This window comes from Heloderma suspectum, chromosome 3, assembly GCF_057233095.1.
Source record: "Heloderma suspectum isolate Gila_16-S chromosome 3, 16-S_ref, whole genome shotgun sequence".
NCBI lineage: Eukaryota > Metazoa > Chordata > Lepidosauria > Squamata > Helodermatidae > Heloderma > Heloderma suspectum.
In genome coordinates this window covers 57,893,576-57,917,058 of record NC_139460.1, presented here as the reverse complement: position 1 = coordinate 57,917,058, position 23,483 = coordinate 57,893,576, and the positions used below count along the sequence as shown (strand labels likewise).

At 42.8% G+C, this 23,483-nt stretch overlaps 1 protein-coding gene across 11 annotated transcripts in view; it reads right to left on the bottom strand.

Moving 5' to 3' along the window:
• Positions 1-23,483, bottom strand: part of PHLDB2 (pleckstrin homology like domain family B member 2) — a 106,617-nt gene that overhangs the window by 73,706 nt on the left and 9,428 nt on the right. For 6 of the 11 annotated variants that reach the window (XM_084843359.1, XM_084843362.1, XM_084843363.1 and 3 more), the window contains exons 2-3: positions 14,996-15,105; positions 7,468-8,807 (exon numbers count right to left, since the gene is read on the bottom strand). In XM_084843359.1, coding sequence (XP_084699485.1) covers positions 7,468-8,807; positions 14,996-15,041 — 1,386 coding nt within the window. In that variant the 5' untranslated portion in view covers positions 15,042-15,105. The remainder of the gene's footprint in view (positions 1-7,467; positions 8,808-14,995; positions 15,106-23,483) is intronic. The other 5 variants (XM_084843360.1, XM_084843365.1, XM_084843364.1 and 2 more) reach the window with 1 other exon arrangement.

Below are 23,483 nucleotides of genomic sequence, written 5' to 3'. Positions count from 1 at the left end.
AAGGGAGACTACCTGAGAACCACATGTAGCCAGCTTGAGTTCCTCAATGGATAAATGTAATAAATAAATAATAGAAAGTTCATTTGTATGTAACACGGTATATTTCATAAAATAGAAAGCTCCCAAATAACAGAATACTATTTATTCTGTGGTGATTCAAGGGAAATTAGGTGGATTGGCAAGACCCATTGAAATGATCAGAGGATGCGCAAGAGCCTCAAGACGCTGAACTGCAGACTGGAAGGTCGACAGGTCAGCAGTTCGAGACCCGAGTGCTGCGTGACGGAGTGAGCTCCCGTCTTCAGTCCCAGCTTCTGCCAACCTAGCAGTTCGAAAGCAAGAAATTTCAAGTAGATAAATAGGTACCGCCTCGGCGGGAAAGGTAACAGCGTTCCGTGCACCTCGGTGTTCAGTCATGCCGGCCACATGACCACGGAAGCGTCTTCGGACAGCGCTGGCTCTTCGGCTTAGAAACGGGGATGAGCACCGCACCCTAGAGTCGGACACGACTGGTTGGGGACACCTTTATCTTTTTTTTTTTTTACTTCCCACTAGACTGTAAATCTTTATCCATAGTATATTTTCTGTAATAAACATCCTTCCAATTAAGGCAGGGGGTTCTGGCTCTGTGGAATTCTATTGGAATCCTCTGAACCACAAGATGTTAATCCCACAACAGTCTTTGCACAACAGTCCCAGAAGCTCTCCCATTTGGCTTGTGCTGAGCATAGTGGCTTGTACCACCATGCTAAGCCTGCTGGTTTCTTAACCAGCTATTAAAATTAGCACCTGAACTGGCACAGTCCACCTGCGACTTATCAGGGTTGGATGCACTGAATAACTGTGCCAGACACATGAAAAATCTTATTCCTGGGAGTGATTCTATCATTTAGATGACCAGTTCTCTGCCTTGCAGAGTTACTGAGCTGGAATGCAAAGATGTCCTTACTGCTCTGCTGTTTTAATCACTGATGTGAGAGGCCTAAAACCAACCCTTTGCGTGAATCAGAATTGGATTCTAAATTAAACAGCACCATCTAGAGGTGAAACTATGCACATCCTTAAATTAACGAACAGGATGTGCTTTTACTCAACTTGGACACCGGAGCTGTGAATTTTTCCTTCTTGCTCTTCACCAGCAGATCATATCCTCAGCAGCATGAGCCATGCAAACAAACGAGAGCTAAAAGGTTTCTACATTTGTTAACAATGGGTTACACGGGCCCGGTTTGCACATCATAACAAATCATTTTTTTTTTAAACCCTGGGCTGTTGTGAAAGAAGCAGGGGTGAGAGAGGGTGCTGGTTCCTGCTGCCCAACTGCTCCCAATGAGGCTAAACAACCCAGGGGTGCTCCATCCCTGGGTTGTTAAGCATGACATGTGAACTGGGATTTCTGAGTTTTTCAGGGAGAGACAACTCAGAGTTCTAACCCCTGGTACACATTCTGTGAAGACAACCATTCTGTGCTGCATCTCTCTCTCTCTTTCTCTCAAACACACACACACACACACACACACACAAACACAGAGTAACATGATGAAAAGGTCAATACCAGGTGTTCATATGCAGAACATAAGTTCTCATATAGACTACACTATTGTTGAATTGCTACACCAACACAGAGTTAGTCACACAGTAGAAATGGGGTGGAATCTTCTGCTTTCATGGATTAAATCCATGCTTTATCTCTGCTTGGTAAGGGAGCAATTGCCTACCTATAAGTCATTTATTTGCCTTAATAGGACTGGATTTTATAGCAGGTTGGGGAGGGGGATTTAATCAGGAAAATGGTGCAGGAGAAAGGGTTAAAAAAAAACTACAGACCCTTCTTCCAGTGGTGCTTCCCCCATGGGCCCACTGCCACTTCTAATTTTTAAAGAAGTAGGGATATCCCACATCATACCTGTTTTGACCCAGTTACAAGTATGAATCACTTCCAGGAGACCAGCTGCAAAACCTTTGTCCTTTTAAGCTGTTGATGTGCCACAAATGACTAACAAGGGAATAGCAGGCTAATAATAATTTTGGTGGGCTGGTAAATGTTTGGACTCTTTGTAAGGCTGCCTTAAACATGTTTTAAATTGTAATGCTTGCTTAGAGGAAGAGACTTTACTTAAAATGTCAAAGAATCTTGTGGTACCTTAAAGACTAAGAAATTCATTCTGACATGAGCTTATATAGTGATGTTGAATATTTAAAAAGAAACACTACTATTAGGAAAACCAGCTTGTAAGGATGATTTAAAGTGGTCAGGTGGCAAGCCATTCCTGCTACCACAGCACAGTTATTGATGGCATACAGCTAGTACTAACCACATCAGCAGTAAAATCCTAGGCATGTTTATTCAGACTTAAGTCCCACTGTATTCAATGGGGCTTTCTCCCTAGTATGTGTGTTCAGTTTTGTAGCCTTCATTTACTTCTGTTTGACAGCTGGATCAAACAAGAAGGAATTCAAATGGTATAGTTCTTTCACTTGACCATACCACCTCTGAATGTATATGTAATCTGAAAAAGAATTCCTCCATTCCATGATTACAAAAGTTCAAGGAAAATTTTACATATCTACTTGGAAGTTTGAATTAGTTCTCAGAATAATTAACTATCCTTTCACAATAATTCATATTGACAGAAACGTATATCTTTTGTTTCTTTCCTTTTCTTTGAATTGTTGTTGTTCAGTCGTTAAGTCGTGTCTGACTCTTCGTGACCCCATAGACCATAGCACGCCAGGCCTTCCTGTCCTGCGCTCTCTCCCGGAGTGTGCTCAAGTTCAGATTCATTGCATCGGCGATGCTATCTAGCCATCTCATCCTCTGCCATCCCCTTCTCCTTTTGCCTTCAATCTTTCCCAGCATCAGGGTCTTTTCCAGGGAGTTTTCTCTTCGCATTAGGTGGCCAAAATATTGGAGCTTCAGCTTCAGTATCTGTCCTTCCAATGAGCACTCAGGGTTGATTTCCTTTAGGATGGACTGATGTGACCTCCTTGCAGTCCAGGGGACTCCTAAGAGTCTTCTCCAGCTCCACAGTTCGAAAGCATCAATTATTCGGCGCTCAGCCTTCCTTATAGTCCAGCTCTCACAGCCATACATTACTACTGGGAAAACCATAGCTTTGATTAGATGGACCTTTGTCGGCAAGGTGATGTCTCTGCTTCTTACTATGCTGTCTAGGTTTGCCAAAGCTTTCCTCCCAAGGAGCAAGTGGCTTTTAATTTCATGGCTACAGTCACCGTCTGCGGTGATCTTGGAGCCCAAGAAAACAAAATCTGCCACTGCCTCCATTTCTTCCCCTTCTATATGCCAGGAAGTGATGGGGCCAGATGCCACGATCTTAGTTTTTTTAATGTTGTTTCAAACCAGCTTTTGCACTCTCCACTTTCACCCTCAACAAGAGGCTCTTTAGATCCTCTTCGCTTTCTGCCATTAGGGTGTTATCGTCTGCATATCTGAGGTTGTTGATAATTCTCCCAGCAATCTTAATTCCGACCTGTGATTCGTCCAACCAACGTTTCTCACGATGTACTCTGCATATCAGTTAAATAAGCAGGGCGACAATATGCAGCCTTGTCGTACTCCTTTTCCAGTTTTGAAGCAATCGGTTGTTCCATGTCTGGTTCTTACTGTTGCTTCTTGACCCTCGTACAGGTTTCTCAGGAGACAGGTAAGGTGGTCTGGTACTCCCATCACTTTAAGAATTTGCCACAGTTTGTTGTGATCCACACAAGCAAAGGCTTTAGCATAGTCAATGAAGCAGAAATAGACGCTTTTCTAGAATTCTTTTGCCTTCTCCATGATCCAGTGAATGTTGGCAATTTGATCTCTAGTTCCTCTGCCTCTTCGAAACCCAGCTTGTACTTCTGGTAGTTCTCAGTTCACATACTGCTGAAGCCTAGCTTGTAGGATTTTGAGCATAACCTTGCTGGCATGTGAAATAAGCTCAATTGTACGGTAGTTTGGACACTCTTTGGCATTGCCCTTCTTTGGAAACCTTCTTTGGTAAACTGACCTTTTCCAGTCTTGTGGCCATTGTTGAGTGTTCCAAATTTGTTGGTATATTGAGTGCAGCACTTTAACAGCATCATCTTTTAGGATCTTAAACAGCTCAGCTGGAATACTGTCATCTCCACTAGCTTTGTTGTTAGTAATGCTTCCTAAGGCCCACTTGACTTCACTCTCTAGGATGTCTGCCTCAAGTTCAGTGAGCACACTATCATGGCTATCAGGGACATTAAGATCTTTCCTGTATAGTTCTTCTGTGTATTCTTTCTTTCTGTCCTTTCGGCTATGGCCCAGCCGCTTCACTCTTTCTGGCGCTACTTGGAAATGCCCTCTGCTCTTCCCCAGTAGTATATTGGACACCTTCCGACCTGAGGGGCTCATCTTCCGGCGTCATCACTTTTAGCCTTGGGATAGGTTCCATGGGGTTTTCTTGGCAAGAATACTGGAGTGGGTTGCCATTTCCTTCTCCAGTGGACCACATTTTGTCAGAACTCTCTGCCATGACCTGTCCATCTTGGGTGGCCCTGCACAGCATAGACCTTATGGCTTCACTGAGTTACGCAAGCCCCTTCGCCACAACAAGGCAGTGATCCATGAAGGGGTTTTCTTGGAACAGCGTATCAAAATTAATGATGTGCAGCATAATCACATGCCTACCTACTCAGAAGCAAGTACCATTAAGTTCAATGGGACTTACTCTCAGGTAAGTGGGTATAAGATTGCAGCCTTACTCATTAACTGGATCTTCCTTTGGTTTGATTTCCTGCTGTCACAGTTGGAACAGAGAGTGGGTACTGCATAACTGCCTGCACTTTAACTAAAGCATAATATACAGGCTTCTTTGAAGGACAGTAGAATTGCAGTTGCAGAGGAACTGACCTTTTGAAAAAAGCATCACGCCAAGGATGGAATGAGTTTGTCCTACAAACACACACTGCCTTCCAGGGCTGCGTGAGGCAGTTATTTTGGTTCTTAATGGCTCCAAATCATTTAACATGCAGTCCCCAATCCCAGTCCTCTCACTGGCTGACTTCAAAGACAATTACCCTTGCAAAATGTTAAAAATGGAAAACTACATGAAGTGGGAGGAAATTCCTTCACATGTAAACATTCCGTCTCTAACATTTTAACATGTTGCAAAGCCTGCATCCTATTACAGGATGATAGCTGTTAAAAAAAAAAAAGTGCTGGTGTAAGGGAAATAACAGCCAAATAAATAAGAAAGAATGTTTTGTCATCTTATCTTTAAAATGAGAATAATTCCTTAGACTTTCACAAGAATATAATTACTGATTCCTCTCATCACAGATTGCTCTTTTTCAGTCTATATACACACACACCAGCAGTTTCCACACTATCCAAGTTTGTTCTATTATTTGGGGCAGTGGGATACCCAGTATGAATCTTCGATGTCTCACTCTGCTGCTGAAACACATTCCTCGGCCCCGATCCATCCCTCCTTCAAGCAGATTGCACTGAGAAGGAACATCAGCACAATGCTTGTTGATTGCTGCACACCAATCAGAACAGATCAGCCAAGACAAAAGATTTACAGCCGGTTCAAAATGCATGATTTCTCACCATTTAGTACAGGGGTGATGAACCTTTTTGAGCCTGAGGGCCAAATTCCGTTTTAGAATGGCAATTTTAGAAGAACTTGGGTTGCACTCCTGAAGTGGGCAAGGCTGAAAATCCAACCCACCCCCAAATTGTATTGTTACCCATTTATAGTAGGAAGCGTATCTACTCCGAAGTAAGCATGAGCAGTATGTCTGCTGGCAAATAAACAGGACAAGGCTTTGCATGTCTACTCATAACTAAGCAGGACTGAATCAGTCAGAAGCACTTTCAAACAGAGCAATACACAGGGGGATCCCAGGTGTTATCTCCGATCACAGATCAGAGATAACAGCAGGGATACAGGTGGCAGGAGTACTCAGCCAGCACTGGGAGGACCTGCTCTGCCCACCACTGGCCAAGGGCATTTGAGCACAGTGCACTGCCCCCAAGGGGGAAGATATGCGATGCCAGGGATTCACCAACACTACCCCTTTCCCCACTGGGGAGGATGAATGAAGTGTCCCTGGCTGAGGCTGGAGTGCTTCTCCAACCAGTTGGGGCAACTTCACCTGTGCTGTGTCTTCCCTCATTGGGGGGAAAGGCACAGCGCATCTGGGGCGGCTTTGCTGTGCACAGGCTTTTCCCAACTGATGTCGGGGGGGGGCATGGCCACATCCCTTGACGCCATCTGGCCTGCATATGGCTGGTCGGCAAGCATCTTGCCCTTTCTCTTATTTGTTTGATTTTGATACAAATCTGTTATTTTTAAATGTAATGTGTATTTTATCTGTTATATTCTGAAGTCTTATTGCTTTACAATAAACTGTTATTACTACTACTGCTACATTTAACACATAGATATGACCATTTTCCCACTAATTTTCAAAAATAAGAGCCAATAGGAACGATTCGCTAGGAAGCTCTTCTGTTCAAGGCCCATTGAAATGGATGGGAGCAGTACAAGACCACTTCCCTTTCTAGAGTATTCAGCAGTCACTTTCATTAGGTATAAGGTGAAAAGAATAATGAAACCAAGTATCCATCAATATTTCATTTCTAAGAAGACAGTGTGAGGTTCAAGACTTCCTGAAAGTTATAGCTTCTCACCTGGAAGCATTGCCCTAGAGTGGGTTTTGCAAAAACTTGGAAAGGTAAAAGTGAGTTATCAGGAATGTACAGGAACTGAGTATGGTTAAATTAACAGGGGGGGAGGGCGGGGAGAAACCCACAAAGGTATAATATAAGTTTGAGGACTTTGAACCTCAAGGAGTTGGTATATTAAGACCAAGCTGAGTAATGAGGAAGGTGGAAAACATACACATGATATTATAAATTCTCTATAGGTTGGGATATATTTTAAGAAACTAAAGCATTTTCATATAACACGTTTTTCCCCAATATAAGTAAATAAATAAATAAACCTATCCAAAAATGCTATGATTGAACAATCAGACATGCATGCCATCACAGAATTTTTTGGTTTGTTTCCTTCAGCAAAATGCATACAAGTATGCCCCCAAACAGCTTAGGTTGGAGACATGGGTTTACTTATGCAGCTACCACAATACAATGACATAAACTTTTTTCTTTAAGTGCTGGATCCCTAGAGTATATAATTTGTGGCTTTTAAATATCTGGTCATTCTGGCAGAGCACACAGGCTGAATTGCTGTAATTTCGATCAATTTCCTACACCACGCAGATGGTTTCATTACACTGCCCAGATTTTAAGACAGCATGCTACAAGACCAATTAACTTTAGAGAATGACAGTGTTTCATCCACATAGAAGGTCAAGCACCCCAATTTGAAAACAGGCAGCAGCGCACACAATTCATAGTTCTAACTTGGTAAGATTAGCTTTGGAAGTACACGTTATTAAAAATTAACTGGAAAGAAGCATTACCAGTCGTTCCATCTCCTGCTCTTTAAGCCTTTCTTCCCTTTGCCTCCTGTGGTAGTCCATTAGGTCATCCCTTCCAGAAATGGAGCTAATACTATTCTTTCTCTCCCGAACAAAAGGCGTCTGCTTGAGGCTTTCCAGCTCTGTTTCATCAAACTCCATGGAACTGCTAGAAACTTTCCTTCTGACAGGGAATACTCTCTCAGAAGAATCCATAGGAATAAAAGAATTACTGGGGCTGGTCCCGGAGAGTCCAACTCTGTCAAAGTCATCAGATGCATATGAGGAAGAAGAAGCCAGAAGCATTTTCCGAGCTATGCGAGGGCTTGCAGGAACGCTGAGTGTTGAGTTCACATAGGAATTGCTTTCAGGTGCAAAGTTTGTATATGGCGAAACCCCTGAGGTATAAGAAGAAAAATTAAGATAATTGTCAGCATCCAGCATAGTTTGAGGTAGAAGATCTTTTTCTGCAGTCTTTTTTCTTTTGGAATTCCCAAGGGAGCTTCTTGGTGGCAAACTTAGCGGCACAAGCTGACTTTCTGTCGATTTGTAAAGCCTCGGTAACGAACGGCTATAAACTCCCATATGGCTCAGTGAACCACCAGAATACTTCCTGGTTCTAGACCCTAGAGCTTCCATTGTTGGGTCCTTCTGTTTGGGTGGCCTGGACTGAAGTGACAGGATATCCTGAATGTTCATCCTCCTGCTTTGCTTTGGACTGGAGGGCATACTGGCAGCTCCAGAACCGCCAACTGGTGAAAGAACGATCTCATTCCCTGAGCTTCCATTCCACATTGCAAGAAGAGAGCCAGAGTTTTTCCGTCCATCCACCACTCCTGGGAAGTAGACATTATCATGAGATTTATTTTTATGACTATACTTTGAACAGGGAAACTTATCCAGATGTCCAAACTGTTTTTCATTTTCTCTGGTAGCATAAATATCAAAGTCTCTCTTCCCTAGGCTGTACCCACTTAAGGATGGAGACGTGCCTGAAATGGGGGCCATATGCTTTGCAGAGACATTCTTGTCTGAAAGATAAGAGCTCTCACAAGCCAATGGTTTGTTTCCTTGAATTTTGGTCACAGACGGCATACTTTTAACACTGGACACAGGGCTGGACTTAGATGGCAAAGGCTGTGAGAGGGTTAAATAAGAACCAGAGTAGTCACCATTTGTTTTTAATTTCAGACTTGATGAATATTTTTTCTGGCTGAGTCTGTCCATTATGTCCTGGATATCATTTTCAAGAGAATTCATCACTACCTCCTTTCCTAAACCAGTATTTTGTAATTCCACCTGACTTTGCATGTGGCTGAACTCTTCCATCATCTTACTGGAATCTGAAAAGAGATAAAAGAAAAGGGAGAGAAGAAAAATAGTTTTAGTAAGCGAATTGCTTATCTTTTTACCTGCATTAAAAGTTACAGTTTGCATTTAGTATCTCATATAACATGAAATCATGTATTTATTTATTTGTTTGTTTGTTTGTTTACTGCTCCATATCCAAAGACCTCGGAGTGGTGAACAGCAGACGTGATAAAGAAAGTGACTTTCTAGGAACATTGATGATAACAATAGTGATAATTAGTTTCACCAAATGTGTTTCAAAGCGCTTCATAAAAATGATTTAAGCTTTTAATAACCATCTTAAAAGAAAGGAATCAAGGCAGAGAGGTAGGTCAGTGGAAACAAAATCTACATCAGACCTTCGTAACTTGTGACTCCACAAAATCAGCGGTGCAAGGTGGCCCATCAAGGGCTCATTAACGTCCTGTTTTAGCTGCCTGCCTGAGACTGAAAAGATAGGGGAATGGAGGGGGGGGGGGGAGACACAGGGTCAAGAACCTGACTAGCCACAGTACATATGAGGTGGGTTGCATTTGATTTGTTGGGTCACATGTAATATAGGCCTAACTTCTGAGTTAACCCAGAGTTCCTTCAGTAATATCCTCTCCCCTAATAATCTCTCTCACCTTGCCTCCCAATAAGGGATAGCTGTACATGGAATACTGACAAGGAAATACTACATTCAGGTTACTACGTTTATTGTTTACAATCTATACGCCTATTCAAAAGCTCTCTGGATTCAGCAGGAGTCTTAAGGTGCTTCCAGACAAGGCTTTTATTGCATCTTCGTCTTGCCTCATTCAAGGGGTTTATGGGGGATCCAGATGACATCATCTTCCACTCTTAGCCCTCAAGTGTTTTACCACTGCTTCTTCTGTCTTTTATCCTACAGTAGAAAATCCATTAAGTAAACAAAGATAGAACAGCTGCACAGCACCTTCCCATTACTAGCACTAGCAGCTCTCTGTCTGGAAGCACTCTGAGTAAGCTATCGGGTGGACTTTCAACAAAACCTATGTTTTAAAACTACTGCCCATTGCCCTTGTTTAAAACTATGACTTCCAACCAAAACACAATCATTAAAAAGTATTTTATTTTCCACCTGCCTGTCAAAAAGCACAATCTAACTTGAGGTCTCAGAGTTTCTCATACTAATGGGATGTCATTTCTAATAAAAGGCACAGCAAGAAGAATGCAGGTCATTCTTCCTTTATAAAGGATGACAGCAGTTACTTCAAGGAAAATACAGAGTCTGGAACTTCTGAGATAATTTACAAGATCCCAGGCAATCCTAGAGGACACATTAGGCTAAGGATAAGACCCTAAACACACTAACTTGGAAAAAATATCTAACTAAAATCAGTGAGATTTATTTATTAGCAAACATGCCTAGGAACTGGATGTAAGCCATGAGAACAGCTTAAAAATGAAGAAATAAAGATGCTTAACAGCGCAATCCTGTACATGTATACTAAAAAATATGTCCCATTGTGTTCAATGGAAATTACTCCCAGGTACAGTGCAGGACTGTAGCTTTAGGGCAACTTTCCCCAACCGGGTGTCTTCCAGATGTGTTGGACTACAACTTCCAATGAAGGTTTTTTTGTTTTGTTTTTTAAACACCCCCTCCTCCTCCATGGGGAGGTGTAATTTCAGGATGAAAACAAGAGATGGGGAAGCTTAAATCCCCCTCCGGAGTGCCACAGCCACACACACTTACACTAAAGTAAATAATCCACACATGCTGGACAAAAGTGTAGTTTGGTCCTCAGAGAGAAGGACCTAGGTTTGCAAGTATTTAACAAAAAACTTATTCTTTTCTTCAAAGCTATGTACATCACATTTTAGATTTTATCACTGGTGATGCAAAGGACTATTAATATGCAACAGGGAGAAGAAAAAGCATATGGAAAATATTATGCATTGGCAAGGATCTTCCATTACTCCACCCGACACACTCAACAACAATCTGATTAAATTGCTAGAGTCGCTATCTGAAACTTCACATACTAATCCAAGATTCTTCACGACACACCCTTTCATGAGTTGCTATAATGCTTTAAAATACAGCAGGATAGATTCCCCATCTGGACATTAAGAATTATAGCAATCTTTAACGAGATGCCAATGGCCAAGAAAGTCTCTGGCCCTTCTTGATCAACGGCAGACTTAATTTTTGCCAAACATGCCAGCTTCCTATAGCAAGCCTAGCAAGATCTGGGAAAGTTCCTTAACATGGAAACTCTTTCCCTAGGTGTATGGCAAAACACATGCTCAGAAGCACTCTTTATTCTTTCTTCATTTGTCATGGGATGAACTAAGATACTGCAAACCAATTTATGGGGCTGAGGTCTGGTTCTGATTAAGCCTATGGAATTTTAAAGAACATTTAGGTCACAATCCTATGCAGATAGGTGGCTGCCTCCAAACCTGGAGGCGACCAGCTATCCAATGCAGGGCAGGACAAGCATGGAGGGGATCGTTCCCTCCGCACTCCTCCTGCCCTGCATTTTTGCCTAGACAGCTGCTTTCAGCTGTCTAGCTGTGGGATGGGGGAGCAGGCTGCCGAACAACACATTGGATGTGTTGTACTGGCATTTCCACTCTCCCCGCCCCCTGGAACGTCCCGTTTCGGCTGCTCTGTGCTCCTCTTGCAAGTGGGACCATGGGGCTTCTCCACACTGCCTGCAAGGCAGCACAGGAGCAGGAGTCAGTTCTCCAGGAACTGACCTTGGAGTGCAGGCTCCGAGGTCAGTTCCTGGAAAACAAGATATCCTATGGCCATGTAGCCACTGACTAGCGGCCACAGGATTGCTCCCTTAGGAACACAGGAAGCTGCCTTGCACCAACATCCAATAATGTGGGCCACTTCTACAGCCTGCGTTTGTGGCAGACATGCCAATCCCCAAGCTGAGCTGGTGGCTCAAACCCCACCCCAAGTCTTTTATAGAGAACCCCCTTTTGGAGGAACTGGGGGTTCCAACCCCTGCATACCCCCTCCAATGCATTCTGCCCAATGCCTCCTGTGAAAATAAGTTGTGACATAGAAACAGGAGCAGATAAACAAGGAAACCTACAGTCATTGCTATGAGGAAGGCAAAAAACTCATGCCAGATTGCTAGAGTCAGCAGGTAAAAATTCCTTCTCAGCCCCATCAACTGACTGGTAACAAATATCCATAGCTAGAGATGTGAAGGCCTAGGGAAAAAAATTGGAAAAACTCTGGGGGAACAGACACAACAGCAATGGAAAAAGCAGCTTCTCCCAATGTGGACTAAGTCTCCCACTGTCCGCAACCCCACTGTTATCTCCAGTCTCTGATCAGAGACAACAGCAGGGATTCCCCTGTTATCTCTGATCCGTGAGCCAGATGTGGAACCTCCGCAGGCTGGATTAGGCATGTGGGGTGGAGGTTCCCCATCCCTGACTTAAACATTCTTAAATTGAATGCGCTTGGTTACCATTCTTAATAGGTAAGAGAGTCTTCTCCAGTTAAATAAGCTCTCAGTGACTGGCTTTGCACAATCATGAAGGGAAAATAAGACATGGTGACTTATTTTCCCTCCATAATTATGCAAAGCTGGTCATTACCTTTTTCTTCAAATCAGATTTCCCTAAACTCCAGCCCAAGCAGTTCCTCACAAACAGAAACAAATGCTGTACATCAGTCTTCCTCTGCCTCCACCTCTTCCTGCTTCTTCTGGTTTCTAGGGTGATTCAGATGTTTCAGGGACTACTTGCTGAAGTTCCTAGTATGAAGTATAACTTGGTTTGCTCGTAAAATGATCATGTTTTGTATAAGAAATGTAAAAATACAGTTTATTCAGACAATAATTACAAATTTACTGAGTTTACTTTTAAATGTTTTTAATTTTACTGACAATTTAATGAGCCAAGTAAGTTATGTATAATACATTGTTACTCAATTCACACATCACAATAAGCCACCATGGGTTAATTAACCCATGGGGCTCTGAGATGAACACCAGCCATTATTTTAAAAATGCAAGCCACAGTTGGGGGCTGCCATGGCTTGTCATATTGTGCGAACCCAGGCATCGTATTAAACGACCCTCCTTTAACCCTAGAATGGTTGTTTAACCCTCAAATAACCCACGACTCCCAGGTTCGCATGCCCAAGCCCCAGCGTGCCCCAGCCACAACCTGCATATTCAAAATGGTGGCCAGCACACATCTCGGAGACCCGCAGTTTAACCCACGATGACTTATCGTGACGTGCAAACTGGGCCTTTATGTTCCTAAAGTAACAAAGTTACTTTAGATCTGTAAAGAGTGCTAAAAAGGCAAGTATTACATTTTTTTCAATTTGTCCCCAAATTTAATTTTTTTCTGGAAAAAAATCAGGGGGGAATTGCCTCCTCCCCACGGCTTCAAGAGTTCCAGAATTTTTACACCTGTAGCCATAGCAATTAAGAATTCTGAAATGAGGGAGGGTGGGTCGTGAAAATAGAGACATCAACGGCCAAAGCCTGATGGAGCTCTAGGAAGGACCAGGAACAAAATAACCCTCCCAGATCTGCCCCCCCGGCTCCTCCCCTGGGGAACAATCAGCAAGGCCAGTTGGCTAACAGAGCGTTCCCAGTCTGCAGAGGAGCCACACAGTTCCCAGGGAGGCTCAGCTGAGCCACGAGAAGAGATAGTGGTTTCCACCTCCACCCACACCCCAGAGTGGTGCCACAGACAGGGACCCTTGTAAGCAGGAACCCAGGCTTATACCAAGTCAAACCACTGATTCATTTAGCTCAGTACTGTCTACACTGACTAGCAGCAGCTTTCCAGGTCTACCTTGAGACGCCAGGGACTGAACCAGACACCTTTTGCATGTGCTCTACCACTAAGTGATGGCACTCTACCAAAATACTTTAAAAAATGGTGGTTTGTTTAGTGGTTATAAGCAATGTTCCCAAAGTAAGAAGTTTATTTTTCCTTCTAGCGGGAAAAACCAAAAACAACACCGAGAAAGAATAAAAATATCTGGTAGAGGTTGACCAGCAGTTCAAACATGACAGAGTAGTATGTCCTGAGGATTTTGCATGCTTACATACGATTTTTACACACTCACCCTTTACTCTAGTATACTGAGCTTAGTGTTTAAGTATTCCCTAGTATTATTTCACCTTTCACTGGTGAATGTAGTGGTGAACTGGAATTCAAGTATTATTCTAAGGCATCTGCCTAACTATTGAAGTCCAGAGACCTTCCCCCCAGATATTCAATGAACATGTGAGGGAATAGTGGAACTGCACCTACTAGCCATATCAGTTCCAATGATACCTGCCAGCATTCCCCCACTGGACAGCCATGTCTAACGTAGAACGAATGGCTGTCAGGGGAATGACTAGTGGTTACACTGGAATCAGGAGCATGATTAGTGGACATGATTCTGCTCCCCACATGCGTTCACTGAAAGCATGGAAGGGATTTTATATGAACTGCTGTCTGATAGGGATTGAATCCTGCATACAGCAGATCTTATAACACAAGAGTGGTCAATCTCTTTATCAGAAGAAAAGAGGGAAAGCATAGAGGCAAAATGTTATTTCCTACTAACTGGAAGCAGTGCAAATTTCCCCTATCTTACCTTATTTTTAAGTAAAGAAGCTGTTTAAGCTGTTTATGAGATTGGGTTCTTCTGCTGAGCAATGACTTCTGAAATGGTTTTATTGGCACTTCCAGCTCAGCACACACAAAACCCTTTGTTTTCATAGGTGTGAGAAGAACGTTCTCCATCTGGAGGTCAGTTAGAGTTTAAACTGATTAACTTTCATTGCAAAGTGCCTGCCTCATCTGTATGTACACAAGTATTTGCTAGTTAAAGCTATACTGAAACACTGACTTTTCCTACTTGTCTGGTTTCTTAAAATAGGCAGGTAACTGGAAACTCAGCATTATTTAACCGACAGCCAACAAAATGAAGCTGATTCTTGTAAATGCATTCAGATTTTATAGCCTACGCAGGCTGCAATATTCTTAAATATTCTTACTAGGAAGTAAGCTTCCTTGAACATAGTGGAACTTATTTCTGAGGAAGCATGCATAGGCTTGCCCTGTGAATTACTGAAGTATTTTGATTACACCACAGACTTGGACATAGAAATAGTTACAGAACCATCAAAAGTTAAGGTAACATTCCCATAGATATAAATAACGTATCTTATACCTGTCCCAAGACTCTGGTAGGCAAGATTATTTCTGTTTGACATCATGTTGTTTGCCAGAAGAGACAGATGATTACAACCAAGTCAGATAGAACCATGTAAATTCTGACACCTGTAAACAAAGCACTGCTATATTAAACTGTTGAAAATAATGTTAGGAAATGCTTTGAAAACATGAACGGATTTTATTTATTTATCTATCTCTCCTTTTGAATAAAAAGATCTACAACACAGCTTATTAATTTAAAACCCAAATACACTTTAAAACAATAACCAAAACAAACAAACAGAACCCCAATAAACAAACAGCAGAACAGAAGCAAAATCTAATAATGAATTAACTTAACCAGCGGTGAGAGGGAACCACCATAAAAACAGCTAAGTAAAGGAATAAAATAACTTTATGGTATTCTTCTAGAATTTGCAGACATCTAGAATAGGAAAGGTATTTCACTGAAATGTGTCAAATAATTTAACATTTAAACAATATCATCCAGAGTTCTCCCATTCACTCCAATCAGTACACGGAGGTTTTCTGTGTGCCAGCACATTCATTTCAATAAAAAGAGCCAATCCTCTTGGCCATTTCTCAGCATGTTCCATTTTAGCGGTGTGGGCAGAAAGTAGATCTCCAAATGTGTTGGACTTCAGCTCCCAGCATTCCTTACCATTGCCCATGCTGGCAGGGGCTTCTGGGAGGTGAAGCCCAAAATATCTGGAGATCTACTTCTGTCCACCCCTGTTCTATTTGGTTACTTTCATTTAAATGAACAGAGACGTCCCTGAAGGTGGCGGAATTCCTTCTGTGCATTATTGTAGTTCCCACATGTGGAAGAGAAAAGAGGATTAGGACAGCTTCCCCCCAACAAGGTGCCCTTCAGATGTGTAGAAAGACACTGGCAATGCTGCCTGGGGATGACAGAAGTTGTAGTCCAACATACCTAGAGGGCACCAGGTAGGGGAATGCTGGATTAGGGTGTATACTGCTAGACTATATTTTTCATTCATTTATGCCCGTGTATCTACTACATAAAGAGCCTCGTGTGGCGCAGAGTGGTAGGCGGCAGTATTGCAACTGAAACTCTCCCCACGACCCGAGTTTGATCCCGGCGGAAGCTGGGTCCCAGGTAGCCGGCTCAGGTCAACTCAGCCTTCCATCCTTCTGAGGTCAGTAAAATGAGCACCCAGCTTGCTAGGGGAAAGGTAGTCACGACTGGGGAAGGCAATGGCAAACCACCCCGCTACAGTCTGCCAAGAAAACGCCAGCACAAGCGGCGTCCCTCTAGGAGTCAGCAATTACTTGGTGCTTGCACATCTACTACATAAGCATGTTCATCAAAGATCATCGAGTGATCTCTTTTAATTTATTTATTCATATACTTAGTCTGCCCCATCCAAAAGGCACATGTCAGAAAGCATAAGTGGTTATGCTTTTAATTTATACACATAAATGGAAAACATAACAAATACTAAAAGCTCCACACAAGTACCCCCTAATATAGGTTATCATAGGCCATCAGCAGCCAGTCCAAAGATCTTTTATATACGGTTTCCAAAAGATGCTTCAGTGTAGACTGGAAGAGTGGAAAGAAAACACAATCATTAGACAGGATCATAATGAGAGCGCTCATATTTATTTTCATCACTACATTTAGTCAGCATGCCACACACAGGCAAGCAATTTCCAGACACGCATTATTCAAGTATCAGTTTTATTTTATTTTTATCTCAGCAAGGAGTCTTGTGTGCAGGTTTTAAGACATGAATGTTTGAAGAACACTCAAGAAAGATCAAAGGTGCAATATAAATGTTATTCATGTAAGAAAATGGGAACAAAGTTTAATTCCAACAGCTCTGCCTTCACGAACAATCCTTAATCAAAACAAATGCATGAGCCAAGCTGTGGAAAACAAAGTGAAAGAATTATTTGTACTTGAAATTTCTAAGGGAATTATACTAAAAGGAAAATAAGGATTTTTTTAAAAATCCAAGCTTACAGATTTTATTGCCTTATATGAAAAAAATTATTTAAACCTCTACAGACTTAGAAACAAGCTAAAACAAACATGGCAAACACCAGGTCACTTCTTGTGTGATTCTGAAGAATATCAACATTTGCTTTTATTTTGTAAAATCTTCATTTTATATTACACTTGCTGTAGCGGATGAGGCAAAGTCTGCACTCAGATGTAACGCTACACCATGCTTTAGGTCCTATTACAAGAATGAGCCTACCTTTCCCCCAGATTTTATAATTTGACACTGAAATATAAGGCACCTTGGAAAGTACATGGTCTTGAAAGGTGACTAAAAATATATTAAAGTGGTTTTAATATTGTTTTTAGTGTTTTAAAATTGTTTTTATTGTTGGATTGTTATGTTTTATGGTGCTGCTAGGTTTTTTAACATTTTGATTTGCTGTACACTGCCTTGGTAACTTTTGTGAAAAGGCAGTCTAAAAATGACAAAGGAGGGAGCAATCCTATGGCCGCTAGACAGTGGCTAGACAGCCATAGGATATCTGGTTTCCCGGAGAACCAACCTCCCCGCACTTCTGTGCTGCCTTGGAGGCAGTGCGGAACAGCCTCGTCCTCTGTGCTTGCAAAAAGAGTGTGGAGCGGCCGAAAAGGGGCGTTCTGGGAGATGTTCCTGGGCAGGGAGGGCGGAAATGCCTCTACAACACATCCAATGTGTCGTACAGCAGCCTTCTCCCCCACTCAGCCCTCCTAAAAATGCAGGGCAGGAGAAGTGCGGAGGGAACTATCCCCTCCATGCGTCTCCTGCCCTGCATTGGATAGGCGGTCACCTCGGAGTTCGGAGGTGACCGCCTATCTGAATACAATTGCGCCCTAAATAAATAAATAGGAGCCGATATCAGCCAATACTGAGCTAGATGGCTCAATGGTGGTCTGACTTGGTAAGAAGCTTCTTGTGATATTCCAGTTTGATAGAAATTTCAAAACGTGTCTTGAGGTACACTTGAATCCCAACTTTTTTTTTCAAGCAATAAAGTACTTCATAGAAAAAAGTCCCACCAAACTCAGTGAGGCTTATGTCAAAGTAAATATGCATGAGATCTGGATATTAATAATATTATTGCTCTTGGAAAGACAGGTGGCCAGGGGTGCATTTGCCCAGTTTTGTCTGGTGGCCCAGCTGCACCATCTCTTGGGAAAGGAAGACCTGGCCACAGGGATTCACAGGGCTGGCCCTACCATGATGTGGACTGATGCATCTGCATCATGCGGTGGAGCGGCAAATTATGCAGCTCCCTCCCCCTGGTGCCAGGAGGGCCCACCATCCCACTGCCTCCAGCGGGTGCTCTGGAGAGCCCTGCCAGCTACTCTCCCACTGTGGCATTTGCCGCAGCAAGAGAGCAGGTGGTGGGGCTATCTGCAGTAGCCACCCTCCCTCCCATTGAAGACACACACACACACACGTGCAAGAGACTGGCTGAACTCTCACAAGAGAATGCCCAAAGATCTCTCGTGACCTCATCTGGAGTACTGTGTCCAGTTCTGGGCACCACACTTTAAGAAGGATGCAGACAAACTGGAGAGGGTTCAGAGGAGGGCAACAAAGATGATCAGGGGACTGGAAACAAAGCCCTATGAAGAGAGACTGAAGGAACTGGGCATGTTTAGCCTTGAGAAGACTGAGGGGAGGTATGACAGCGCTCGTCAAGTACTTGAAAGGTTGTCACAGAGAGGAAGGCCAGGATCTCTTCTCGATCATCCCAGAATGCAGGACACGGAATAATGGGCTCAAGTTACAGGAAGCCAGATTCCGGCTGAACATCAGGAAAAGCTTCCTGACTGTTAGAGCGATATGACAATGGAACCAATTACCTCGGGAGGTGGTGGGCTCTCCCATACTGGAGGCATTCAAGATGAGGCTGGACAGCCATCTGTCGGGGATGCTCTGACTTGGATTCCTGCATTGAGCAGGGGGTTGGGCTCGACAGTCTTACAGGCCCCTTCCAACCCTACTATTCTATGATTCTATGACCACAACTTGGAACAATTTCACTGGCTTCCGGTTTGTTTATGGGCACAATTCAATGTGCTGGTTTTGACTTTCAAAGCCTAACAGAATGAAATACAGGTATGGGGGAGGGGCGGAATAAAACAGACACTAAAACTAACCTTATTAATATATTGTAATTACTACTTTACATCATTTGCACGAACAACGGTCTTCAAACTAGGTACTTTTCTATGGTGCCTTTGGTTGTTTTAGGTGCGCCATCATCATCATTAAAGGAAACGTCAACAAACTTAGGTTTTTCTGGCGCTCACTCCCCAAATATCCTTTTTTCCTAATTTGACAATGCAAGATCTCCATACCAACACAGAACACTGCCCATTTTTGCAAAAAAAATTTACACTCTAAAACATTCACACCTGCGGCCAGCTAAGGCTGACTGAATCATCGTTCTAACCTAATTTGTTACTCTGGGTTTTTACTCAAACAAAGGGAAGGCGTATAAAAAGGTCTAAAGCTGCCTTGCTGGTAATATGATCACTAAATATAACCACTTTGCAAAATTCCTCCCCTAAAAAAAGTTTAGAACAGCAAAACATTCTAACAGTTGTGTTGAAGTAATAACAAAAGTGATACAGGATCACACAGGTACCAGTTTTTGTTGTGCCAACTATATTTATTTGATTTGTACCCGCCTTTCTATCCAAAAATTGCATTCAACTTGCTCAGCATTTTGGACAATACCTCCTTCCGCAGGGGCTCCCTGCAGTAAACAAAACTCCTTATCACTACACATTCACAGCCAGTAGTGTAGGGGCAAATTCAGAAGTGCAGGGTCCCTTCGTGACAGTCACAGCCATGCCCCCTCACAGCCACGCCCCCTTCAAAGATTGTTCAACTTTGTAAGATACACAGCCTTCAACTGGGATCCAAAAACAGTGCAGCTTAGAGTGAGGCAGTGGTATTTCAATTGGATGTTTGAGAAAAAAATGCAGGGGGGTTAACCTTTTTCACCCACTCACTCACTCAAACACAAACATTTTAGGTTTTCAAAATATGATACCCTGTGGAAGCTTCACCCGCTCAACTCAGCCCTCATGGACAGATCCCTTCTCATTTAACAGCCCCCTTGCACACTCCCTTAGCGCCCCAACATTACCCATTAGCCTTCCCTAAGCTCCTTCATTATATCTCTCCCATCCTACAACAGAAACATCCACACACCCAGTTGGATTGAAACACACAAACACACACACACCTACCTACCTTCTTTCTCCTCTCACCCCAACTGATTTGCTTCTGTTTCCCTTCCCTCCACCAGGGTTTGTTTGCCCAGATACATGCCAACTTTGTACCAAAAAGTGTAGCTGACAGAGCAGGTTGCATTTGATAGTTCTGCTTACTGTAGAAATTAATGTTCAGGAATTAACAGTGCAATCCAATGGGTCTTTATTTTGAATTAAATTTACAGGTATCTGGGAAGGCAGCTAAGGATGCAGTCCTATGCGCACTTACCTTGGAGAAAGCCCAATTGGCCATTGAACATAGTTGGACTGACTTCTGAGTAAACATGCATAGGATTGTGCGATAAATCCTAAAAACTGGCACCAACCAGCCACCTGCCCTGCCCCATAAGTAAATAATGGTGGCAGCACACACACACACACACACCACTCTCCTGTTGCTGCCATGGCCAGCAGGAGTAGCAGCCCTGAACGCGGGTGGCTGGTGTTGGAGGAGACGAGGGCAGCACCAGGCGCGCAGGCACAGGGCAGGGGCGGGTGGAGAAGCGAAGAGCTGAGGAGGAGAAGGGGGGCGAGAGGAGGATGCAGAGCTTCCTCAGGCTCCCTCTCTCCTTCCATTGTCTGGCCAGCAGCCAAGAGGCAGACACTCGCACTCCCTCTGCTCCCTCCTCCTTCCCTAGCAGACAGCAACCCGGGTGGGGGCTGGCTTCAGAAAAAGTGCCAGAGTGACGCCCCGGCACGACCCGCCACCACTACACTGCTGTTCACAGGGAACCCCTGAGAAAGGAGGTAATCTCCGAAACGATGAGCAAGTTGGCACAAAATAAACTAGCACTTTTGTGATCTTTTATCATTTTTTCTCTTTTAGGGAGGCTACTTTTGGTGCCTCCTTGTTGTTGGCTGTGTAATGCTGAAGCAAGATGTCATTATGTTAAAAAATACAGGGTCTCATTTTGTATAGCATTTATTATTAAAACTTTTCTATACAATAGTCCAGATAAAGCCCTCCTCTGAAAATTCAAGCACAGCAAACTCCCTGCAGTGAAGATTTGGTTTCCTTTTTTCCTTTACTCTCTACAATTTTGTACTGATGTTTCCTTTGATTGACAAGGACCTCTCACCAAGTACTCTTTTTTAAAAGCTCTCAATTTCAATTGCTTCTGCACCCATTTATCTCACAGCATTTGACAGCTTTCTACCCTACCTCTTTCTTCTGGGATGGAAACGGACAAGGCTTAAGATATTTAAACAAGTGGGGTTACACTCTGGGTAATCCAAAATTATCTCAATGGCATAATAACATAGCCCTGTATCAGATGTAAAAGGACTTAATATGCCCATAACAGAAATCAGAACAGAAATGTATGATGTAGAAACTGCATAGTTTAGCCTCATTAAGAATTCACCATTGCCTGGGAAAAAAACCAGGCAGCTACTTATATCCCCAAAGCCAGATAATTACTATTAGACTCTTATAAGACATTATAACTGGGCTTATTTAAGGCAGACAGCTATATGAATCTACCATAAAGATTTTGCTTACATACAGGAGCAGCATAGATAGCATAAGACGGGTATAAGATGGGAAAAATAGCTAAGAGAGCAATCCTATGTATCCTAGACAGCATCGGGGGGGGGGGGGGTAGGATTTTCAGTTTCCTGGCTCCAAGGTTGGAGACAGAAATCAAGCTCCCCAAACCCTCGTAGCCAGCGCAGAGAGAACCATGCTGGCTACATCTCCACACTTGGAAAACAGAGTGCAGAGACAGGGAAAAAGGGGTGTTCCTGGGGGCAGGGAGGGGAGGAGATGGGGCAGCTTCAGTACGCCGTTTCCTATTGCCACCACAGCCTCCCTCCCTCTCTGAGGCACTGCTGCTAGACAGATGAAATTGCCCATCTAGCAGAAATGCAGGGTGGCTGGAGCGTGTAAGCGAAGACTGCCTCTGCTGTCCTCCCTCCTTGGGTATTCGGAGTTATCTAAGTTCGGAGGCTGCCAACTCTCCATCAGATTGCACCCTAAGAGAACCAAAGATTGGTTCTGAGGGCCTAATTTGTGTCAGAGTAAATTTCTAGAAGTGCTCGTTTGTCTAGCAGAGTCGTTTTGACTTTACTAAAGAAGAGAAGTTTAAGAGAAAAGTTTGTGGTTGATGTACTTTTTTTAAAGTATGTTGCCAACTGCAGGATACAGAGACAGGATGCTTAAGAAGTTGGGGACTTCTGAGTTTCTCTGGAATTAGCTGAGATGTCAGTAATGACATTTTTAAGAGGGAGGTGCTTAGATTTAGAGTAAGGAGCTTAAATGAAGCTAGACTTACCTTAAAATAAGTAGTCAGTAAACTAGAATACTTCTTGGAGATAAGGGGGTGGGAGGGGGCACATACTCTGCCAGCAGATTTGTTGTAAGTTTTACTCTTTTCTTTCTATTTCTGCATAAAGTATAAAAGGTGTGTGTTCATGTTACTTTTTCCTAATAAAAGCATTCTATTTTATTTTAAACTGTTGTCTGTGTGTGGAAATCAGCACATCTCAGTGTCTAGGCAGTCACTTTTCTTAGCTCATGCCAAATTTTAGTAAACAGGAAATGAGAACCTGTTATAAATTCTAAACGGAAAAAAGCTTAGAAGTTTTGTAAAACACACACACACACACAACTTTAGTGAACCAATTTTCCCAATATTACCATTGTAGATTTCAACCAAGATTTACAACTCTGGTAAAAGTTAAGGTAAAAGTTAAGCTATTGTGAGACTTTCAAAACAAGTTACATTTCTCCTTTCTCTGTTCACATACCTGAGTATGGAAATCATCTCTAGTATGCTTTAAAAACAGGTTATAGTCTATCTGTTTTAGTTCATTCAGAAATTATTTTTTGTATATCTCAAAATAATGGAGGCAGGAAGGAGAAGAGATCATAATACCTTATTTATAAACAGCCTAAGGGTACAATCCTATGCATGTTTAGACAGAGGAAAGGCCTACAACTCCCAGTATTCCCCAGCCAGCATGGCTGGCTGAGGAAGGCTAGGAGTTGTAGGACTTTTTCCCCATCTAGACAAATATAAGATTGTACCCTAAAATTAGTAGACTCTCCATTTTTTTAAAATGGCAGAATAGGTTAATGGAAAGAAAATCATGGTTAGAGGAAGAAAGGTGTTTGCTACAAATAGATCATAGACCGGGGAAATATAGCACCAATTAATAGAAATAAAAACTTTAAGATGCATGGTGATACTAATACAAAGGAGTCTAAAGCTTGGTTCCA